Consider the following 9,563-nt stretch of genomic DNA (forward strand, 5'->3'; position numbering starts at 1 on the left):
AAGAGGATCTTCAAAGGATATGGAGTAACATGAAGATCATCACCCAGGCTTGGTTGCCAGAATTTACATGAAGAAGGGGATCTGAGTGGTCTAAGAGGAAGACTGTGGAGGACACTGTGACACTGACAGACCACTCTGATCCTCCTTCAGGAATGAAGGACTTTGTACCCTTGCTGCTAGCAAGATATGAGGCTAGGAGACAGCTCCCTCATCTTTACAACTCCTCCTCATGCCCAGCTGTGGCTTCCATTAAGACCATATTACTGGACTTCCATTTCTTCCAATCCATCCTCCTTCTCATCTCTTCTTTACCTTTCTTATCCTCAGATGTTGACCCATGAATACTCTACAAAAAAGCCTTCATGTTTCTCTCCATCTCAGACGCTGCTTTTGGGAACCCAAACTATAATATCTGCCTCTCCTCTCTGCTCCTACAACATTCTGCATATTTCTTTATTCTAGCACTTACCATGCTGTATTGAAATAACTATTTCTGCATGCATCTTCTACACTGATTTTCCTTGAATTTCTTAAGACATATCTTTTGCATCTTTTTCTCTCTAGGACTTAGCACAATGGTAGGCACACAGATGGTGTAATAGACTCTGCAGGGGCCTCACTTAGAACCCTTTAATGGGCTGATGCACACATCCTTCAGCTGATGAACTGCCTTAACCAGAAGTTCCAATAGTCAGTCCCTACCCTGGATGGCAACCCACAGCCATTGACTGATAGAAGCAGATCTATAAAATACATGGAACTCTTTTTTGACAAACATGCTCCATAGCCATCTGTGCAATCAAGCTGATGTTACGGCAGCTGAAACCACATCTTTGGCTTTCCTGCCATAGTCTGCTTCCTTCACTTCTTATATTGCCTCCTGGGAAAAATTACTCAATGGTTCACTTGCAAAAGAATCCCTGTCTTGAATTCTCTCTCTCTGTTTCAGGGAATCTGACCTAAAACAGATAGCAAGCAAGCACTTACTGAACCAAATTAAACTGACCAAACAGATTCCTCATTCTATACTTGAGTAAAATCAGATCTGTAGAAGCTTAGGAACCTGTACAAAGTCAACAATTAGTTAGAAACAAAGTTAGGATAAAAATCAAACATTTCCAACTAGCATTCCAGTATTTTAATCAAGATATGAAGTTAATACACAGATGAATAGAGTTGCCACAGACTCTCAGATATTCATAAGTGCCCTTAATAATTAAATGCCATAAAACCAGAATGCACAAAGTTTTTAAAGTTAATACAAGCAATTAAGAACCCTATCTGGGTTTATCCTCATGGCTGTCTTATTACTGAACTCCCTCACCCCAATTTCTGACTTGAAGGCGGTATTGTTAAGTTTTCAAAACCAGGAAATGGTTTTTGAATCATGAAATCAACTGGGGAGAATGACTAAGCAACATTAATAAACAATATCCTTATATTTTCCCACATTTCACCTCTTTGGCACTAAATCAACTCCTATCCCAGTTGGTGGCCAGAAATTTCCATTGCCTCAAGAAAAAAAAAAACAAAGAACATTAATAACTTCTGGTTTGACAACCTAAAGCCATTTCATAACTTCATGTATTTCCAAGTTGATCCCACCTTTTGCAACTCCTACTAGTTATCTCCAAATAACACTAAAGAAATTATATAAACACAAGTTGGCTTGTAGAAAAAAAAAGTCACTCCCAACCTCTACTAAAGAAGAAGGTGTGATTTCAGTATTTGTGAAACAAATCAAGTTGAACAAAAATCAGAGATGGCGTTCTGGTTTTGTGTGCTTAAATAAAAGGCATGAGTGGAGAGCAAGTTTGGCAGTAAGGTTTATAAGATACTGCTTTGTGGAAGGCAAACATTGATATTGCTCTGCAATTTCTCACAGGAGGAAGATTATTTTATTCATTATATGCACCCTAGAAGTGGTTCTCATTCCTTCTTCCAAAATACATCTTTTTGGCTTTGTTGTTTGATTTTGGTTTTGTGCTTTCTTTTTAATTTTGTTTACTATTTATGGATCACCTACCATGTGCCAGGTATGATCAAGACTTGAAAATACAGAATTAACCAAATAAAGAGGCCTGCAGGAGAAATCAGCTTGGGAAGAAGAGCACACCTAGCTGATGTTAGAAAGTCGGTGCAATAGGGGTCAGCATTGTGCACAGCGGGTTAAGCTGCTGTCTACAGCACTGGCATCCCATATGTGTGCTGGTTTGAGTCCCGGCTGCTCCACTTATGATCCAGCTCCTTATTAATGGCCTGAAAAAGCAGCGGAGTATGGCCCAAGTGCTTGCACCCACGTGTGAGACCTGGATGAAGCTCCTGGATCTGGCTTGGCCCAGGCCTGACCATCATGGCCATTTGGGGAGTTAACAAGTGATTGGAAGCTCATGTTCTCTCTCATGCTCTTTCTCTGAAATTCTAACTTATAAGTAAATAAATAAATCTTTTTTTAAAAGTGAGATTCTTCTTTTTTAAGATTTGTTTATTTATTTGAAAGTCAAGAGCTGCACAGAGAAAGAAGGACAGGCAGAATGTGTGTATGTGGGGTGGGGTCTTCCATCCGCTGGTTCACTCCCTAACTGGCCACAATGGCTGGAGCTGGGCTAATCCGAAGCCAGGAGCTTCCTCTGGGTCTTCCCATGTGAGTGCAGGAGCCCAAGCACTTAGGCCATCTTCTACTGCTTTCCCAGGCCATACCAGAGAGCTGGATCAGAAGTGGAGCAGCCAGGACACGAACCAGCACCCATATGGGATGCCAGCACTGCAGGAGGTGGCTTTACCTGCTACTCCACAGCACTGGCTTCAATAAATAAATCTTAAAAGGAATTTGATACAATAGAAGCTCCTTTGTTTTCAACGGGGATATGAGGGAGGGAGCAATCCAGCTACAAATTGTCTCTCCCAGGCAGAGGTAAGTGATAGATCCCATGCACAGGTTATTCTGTCCACAAATGAGGCCTTGTGTTTTATTTGGTACTGAGGATCTGATGGTACACATTAAAGACTGCTCATCCACTACAGCTACTTGATTAACTGGGAAATGTGGGCAACACCAGAAACACTTTGCCTCGTCAAGAGAGAAGGGTTCCAGTCAAAGCCAGGGCTTCTGCGAAGACCTGTCAGGTGAAACAGAGAGGTAGTGGAGAGAGAAGACAGGAGAGAAGGGAGAAGGGTGAACACAGGGAACTGAAAGCGCAGTCTGGCTGGGCACAGTATGAAGTATGACAGCCTGGCTGAGGCAGGAGTAGCATGAGGGTGACAGGACAAGCAGAGGACAAATGCTGCCTGTGCCTCTGAAAGGGATTCTCCGAGCCTTCTGGGTAATACATGCAAATGTGCACATGCCAGAGGCTGGCTACTCCTGCAACCACTGTCCTGATGCAGTTCACTGCAGATAGGTTTTGCATCTCTTTGAATTCATGTAAATGCAATGCCGTATTGATTCTCTGGTGTGTCTTCCTTCTTTCATTCATCACAGCATCTTTGAAATTCACCTATGTTGCTGCCTGTATCAGTAGCTCCTACCTGTCTCTGCTGGATACTATATATTATCTGGATATACTACAATTCATCTAACCATTCTTTGGCTGATGGGCATTTCTAGTTCCAATTTTTTGGCTATTATAAATAAAGCTGCTTTGAACATTCTTGCATAAGCCTGGACGGTACTTTCTGTATGAAATAAATGCACGCAAATGCACAAATACAAGTACTTTTTAAGACCCTTATTGCAATCACTACATACCTTCTTAATTTGCTTTCTTGGTTATCACTTGGCCCCAAGACCATACTATCCCCAATAGAATGTAAAATTATGAGGTCAGAAGTCTTTGTTAGTTGGAATTGCTACCTAATTCTCAGTGCCTACAACAGTGCCTGGTACACAGTAGGCAGCCAATAGATAATGGCCTTAAAAACACTCAAGTTAAAGAGTTTAGACTCTGGAGCCTGCACTGTGATATAAGGGATTAAAGTGCTGCCTACAACGTGGTATCCCATATGGGCACTGGTTCAAGTTCTAGCTATTCCACTTCCAACCCAGCTCCCTGCTAATGTGCCTAGGATGGCTGTGGAAGATGGCCCAAGTGTTTTGAAAAATATTTCAGAACTGTTAGCCTTCACTGAAAATTAGAATTATCTTTTCATTATGTAATACTCTGTAATTTTTATAGTATACCATTTTATGTATTGCCTTTATTCCAAATATATACCATAAGTGCCTTAAGTATATAAATTTATTTTTTAAAGATTATTTATTTGAAAGGCAGAGTTACAGAGAAGCAGAGGCAGAGAGAGAGAGACAGAGAGATAAAGAGGGAGGGAGGGAGGGAGGGAGGGAGGGAGGGAGGGAAAGGTCTTCCATCCACTGGTTCACTCCCCAAATGGCTCTAACAGTAGAAACTGAGCCAATCCAAAGCCAGGAACCAGAAGCTTCCTCCAGGTCTCCCATGCAGGTTCAGAGACTCAGCACGTGGACTATCTTCTATGGCTTTCCCAGGCCATAGCAGCCACCTGGATCAGAAGAGAAGCAGCTGGGACTCAATCGGAGCCCATATGGGCTGCCAGAACTGCAGGTGGTGGCTTTACCGGCTACGCCACAGAGCCAGCCCCTAAAAGTTCATTTTTATACAACAAAAATAAAGGCAGAGGCATCACAATACCAGATTTCAAGACATACTATAGGGTAGTTAAAATCAAAACAGCATGGTACTGGTACAAAAACAGATGGATAGACCAATGGAACAGAATACAAATGCCAGAAATCAATCTAAGCGTCTACAACCAATTTATCTTTGACAAAGAAGCTAAAACCAATCCTTGGAGCAAGACAATCTCTTCAACAAATGGTGCTGGGAAAACTGGATTTCCACATGCAGAAGTATGAAACAAGATCCCTACCTTACACCTTGCACAAAAATCCACTCAAAATGGATTAAAGACCTAAATCTATGACCTGATACCATCAAATTATTAGAGAACATAGGGGAAACCCGGCAAGACATTGGCATAAGCAGAGTTCTTGGAAAAGACCCCTGAGGCACAGGCAATCAAAGCCAAAATTAACAAATCAAATTATATCAAATTAAGAGCTTCTATACTGCAAAAGAAACATTCAGGAAAGTGAAGAGGCAACCGACAGAATGGGAGAAATTATTTACAAACTATGACACTGGTAAAGGATTAATAACCAGAATATACAAAGAGATCAAGAAACTCGGCTGGCACCGCGGCTCAATAGGCTAATCCTCCACCTAGCGGCGCCGGCACACCGGGTTCTAGTCCCGGTCGGGGTGCCGGATTCTGTCCCGGTTGCCCCTCTTCCAGGCCAGCTCTCTGCTGTGGCCCGGGAGTGCAGTGGAGGATGGCCCAAGTGCTTGGGCCCTGCACCCCATGGGAGACCCGGAGAAGCACCTGGCTCCTGCCTTCGGATCAGCGCGGTGCACCGGCCGCAGCGCGCCAGCCGTGGCGGCCATTGGAGGGTGAACCAACGGCAAAAGGAAGACCTTTCTCTCTCTCTCTCTCTCACTGTCCACTCTGCCTGTCAAAAAAAAAAAAAAAAAAAAGAGAGAGAGATCAAGAAACTCAACCAAGGGTGGCTTCCCACAGTGGTGAGACTTGTCAAGACAATAACTGACCACTCTGTGTCCTGTACAGACAGCCAGCAGAGCTCACCCAAGCCTTTGGCAATTAAATTCTTCAATTCAACAGCCTGAATCACAAAGATAAGGAAGAAACCCAACTGAAGTCATACATCTGGCTACTCAAGGAAATATTCTCTCTACCTGAAGTATACACAGCAGGTTTTGGTAGGTCTCTGGTATCCAATATTTGTCATGCAATCAGAGCAATGGAAGCATACACTGTGTGTGTTGAAATGGAATCCTTTATTCTCATTGAACACGTTTTTTACCCCTAAATGGATACCTAGCCCATTGACTCTTACCCGAGCTAATTGTACAGATGGGGTGGGAAGGAAAGTAATGCAAAAAGAACTAAAATGAGCATTTACTGAGTGGCCCACAGCTGTTACATCGATTTAGGCAAGCATCTCTGAAGGTGCTATCATCGTCTCAATGTTACACAAAGTCAAATGACTTCCCTGAGGTCACTGTGTGAATATACGCCGGCACCCAGACTGAAACTCAAGTCCACCTGACTCCAAAGCCATGGGCTTCCCACCACCCCACACTGACCATTTGGATCTCTGGCTCCTTACCTATAACCAACCACTCTGTCCATCAAGCCCATTCACTGCCCTCCCAAATCTCCCGGGCCTCCAACTCCTATCTTCTTTCCCCAAGTCATAGTCATTCCAGTTTCCTGTCCAATCCACTCTGCAACCACACAGAACCTGGGGGCAGGAGGAGCCAGGAAGGAAGGTACGCAGCTGGAAACAGACCTGGAACCCCCCCACCCTGACCAGGAGAAGAGTGAGGAGTCCTCTCCTGTGAGCTACTCCTGGCACCAGGCTCTGCAGGCAGCAGTGCGCTACAGACAGCCCCGGCCTTGACAGTGGCTCAACACACATTCTCTCCCAGTCCGCAGGGGTATAAAGAGCAATACATTTGCATGTAGCACAAACCATACTTCAAATTTTGAAGTCTGGTCTTTTCCTAGGCCAGCAGTATATGGAACGATAACTGCCCCTCCAGCTTGGGATGAGCCAGGAAATCACAAGGAGCAACAGGCCCTGCTCAGCTATGAGCTGATACCCGAGGTGAGGCGGATTAAATGCACTTCTGACTTGCGATTTTTCCAATTTACGATGGTGGCGGAAAGAGGAGGAGAAACCCCACTATAATGCGCGGAGCATCCGTATTTGTTTATGCCTAAAATCGAAGCAACTAAATAATCAGCACAATCCAAACACTACAGAGACACAAGGCCTTTGACCTTTTGTTGAACTGAATCCAATTCCAAAGAGCCCTAGAGGGAAGGAAGGCCCAAGTACTGGGCTCAATCTGTTAAAAAGTGTAAATGATTAGGTACTCATTCGCCTTCCCTAAAGTCTGCACCCTGTAGAAGAAACTTCAATTCGCGAGTCTACTTAAATACGCCCAGGACAATGGCCCAGTCACCAAAGAATTTCACCCCCAAGGCCGTGCTGGTCACGTGCAGGCGAGTAATCCGGGCCTGGGCTGGGGAAGGGGCAGAAGCCAAAAGGATCAAAGGGAAGCCAGCAGGTATCTTGCATTCTGCTTCTCCCAGCGCAACCAGGGCGTCGGCCCGAGAACTCCAAACCCTGGAGGCAGAGGGCGCAGCAGTGCGCACAGGCCCTGGGCCTGGGGTCCCGGCCGCAGCCGCCTGGGAGTTGCAAGTTTTCCGCCGCGGAGCCGAGGCCACAGCGCAGGGCCCAGCAGCCTCCTCCCTCGTCCACCCCGAGTCAGGAACGTCCGGCCAGAGAGCCAAAGTCGGGGTGGCCGTGGGACGCAGCGACGCCGCGGTCCGCAGAGTCCCCAGAGTTCCGAAGGCGTCCCTGCCCCGCACTCGTCACCGCTCGCCCACCCTCTCCGCGCGGTCGGCTGGGGTTAGCGACGCAGAAGGGAAGTTTGGGGCGCGTACCTCCGAGCACCGCGCGCGCCGCGCAGAGCCCCAGGCAGGCGGTGAGCAGGGCGAGGCGGCGGGCCCCGGGCCGCCCCATCCCGCCGCGGCGGCCTCGCGCCCTCTCCCGGGCGGCGGCCTAGCTACCTGCGCCGGCTCCTGCGCCAGCCGCCCGGGCTCGGAGCTGGGCAAGGGGGCGCCGCCCCCAACGGCTCAGGGGCTGGACCGGGGCGGAGAGAGCTTTTTACAACCTGCAGCTGTTGGGCCCCATCAAGCGCAAGGCCTCACTCGGGGACCTGCGGAGCAGGCCGGGCCTTTGCCACCCGGGGTAAAAATCCAAAGGGGCTGCCTGGGGGGCTCCAGCGCGCAGGCTGGCGCCAAAGGGGCAGAAAGTACGAAGCCTCCGCTGTACCTGGGCACTTGGCGGTGGAGTCAGGTGTGCGTGTGCCAGCAGGTGATTGGGACAAACCCAGGGTGGGGGCGGGCCGGCTGGAGGACTGGCAGGAGGGGGCTCCCGGAGGGGGCCGGAACCCCCGAGGGCAGCCGCTGCCCTGACCAGGGTGAGTTTTAGGAGGCGAGACAACTTTGTTTCTTGTTGCTGTATCCCCAGGGACTGCCTGGTGCCTAGGCACCGCTAAGTATGTGAGAGAGGAGTAAGAAATAAAGGGGAGAGGTGGCCTAATCCTTTCTTCTCAAATGGGAGCTTTAATTTTGTTTGGTTGTTTAAAGCACGGGCCCCAAATTAGTTCACTAAATCCTTGGCACAACTATCAGAAGAAATCATCAACATCCTAGAGTGCCCTGTGGTGGGGGTCGCTGCCTGACTTTTGGCACGTGATCATAGAGAGGAACAGCCCCACCTGGGTCTGAGAGTGCTGGAGCAAACCCACCCAAGTGGAACCTAAGAGACAGGGTTTGAGGCCCGACTTGGGACTCCCGCATCCCATTTGGGTGTGCCTGGTTATTCCCAGCTCCTTTGCTTGGGTTCAGCTTCCTGCTAGTGCACAGGATGGCAGGTGATGGCAGAAATAGTTGGGTCTCTGCCACCGATACTTGGAGGTTCTGAGCTCCTGGCTTGGGCCTGGCCCAGCCTTGGCTGTTTCAGGCAATGGACCAGTGAACCAACCAACAGATGGTTGTGTTTCTCTCTCTCTCTCCCTCCCTCCCTCCCTCCTTCTCTCCCTCTCTCCCTCTCTCCCTCTCCCCCCCACCCCCCCCCCCCCCCGCCTTTCAGATACAATTAAAATTTTTAAGAGACAGGATTCAGCCAAGAAGAACCAGATCCTTCTAGAATCAGCTTCTCTGGGCTGTATTTTTTTTAGTCTTGTTCTCTGCAACATTGATGTTGATTAAAATGTCAATGCATGTGCTACAAAGACAATCAATGCAAGTGGTATTTTGTTTCTGTTACCATAGAATGGCAGGGTTCTTCGTGCAAGAAAGAATTCAGGCGTGAGACAGAGAGTTAAGTGGAAAGCAAATAGCAAGGTTTATTAGGGTAGGGACATCAGTCAGAATGGTTGGGCACCTCCCCAGACAGAACCTGAGAGAGAGTGCCCAGTCGCTCAGACTGGGGAGAGCAATGTTACATGGTTGAGTGGAAAGAATACACCTGGGCAGGCCAGGTGGGCTGCTCAGCAGAGAGGCAGAGGGCTGAGTGCACACAGTCCAGTTGATGCCAGGTGTTTTTAAGGGAATGGGTCTTGCTTCCCCACCTCTGCTCCTCTTGGAACAAAGGGCTTTTTGGATGTAAATAGAAAAATTCCTGTCTGAGTTTTCCCCCTGAAGTTATCAGACAGGAGGAATCCTGGCTGGCATCGCCCAGCCATAGAGGAGCCTTAGAGGAAGGATGGTTATTGGGTAGAAGGGGCAGGGCAGGATGCATATTTGAAATGCAGATACTGGGCTGCACCTGAAAGATTATCAGGCAGAAGGGGCAGGGACCTCCACCTGGCAGGTTATCAGGTAAAAGGGGCGGGGCAGGATGCAAATACTGGGCTTCCCCTGGAAGGTTATTG

The 9,563-nt window shown here is 47.8% G+C and overlaps 1 protein-coding gene across 7 annotated transcripts in view; it reads right to left on the bottom strand.

Moving 5' to 3' along the window:
• LOC100345682 (chondroitin sulfate proteoglycan 4) overlaps positions 1-7,999 on the bottom strand; it is an 80,754-nt gene extending 72,755 nt beyond the window's left edge. For 2 of the 7 annotated variants that reach the window (XM_089312783.1, XM_089312782.1), the window contains exon 1: positions 7,567-7,982. Coding sequence is in view for 4 of the 7 variants with exons in the window: in XM_089312782.1 (XP_089168908.1) it covers positions 7,567-7,645 (79 nt within the window). In the remaining 3 variants the exon portion in view is untranslated. Of the gene's footprint in view, positions 1-7,566 lie in introns of all 7 variants that reach the window. The other 5 variants (XR_016220183.1, XM_008262205.5, XM_089312781.1 and 2 more) reach the window with 5 other exon arrangements.
• Positions 8,000-9,563: the final 1,564 nt, after the last annotated feature.

This window comes from Oryctolagus cuniculus, chromosome 14 (genome assembly GCF_051225735.1).
Source record: "Oryctolagus cuniculus isolate XC-2025 breed Fujian yellow rabbit chromosome 14, ASM5122573v1, whole genome shotgun sequence".
In the NCBI taxonomy this organism is placed as follows: domain Eukaryota; kingdom Metazoa; phylum Chordata; class Mammalia; order Lagomorpha; family Leporidae; genus Oryctolagus; species Oryctolagus cuniculus.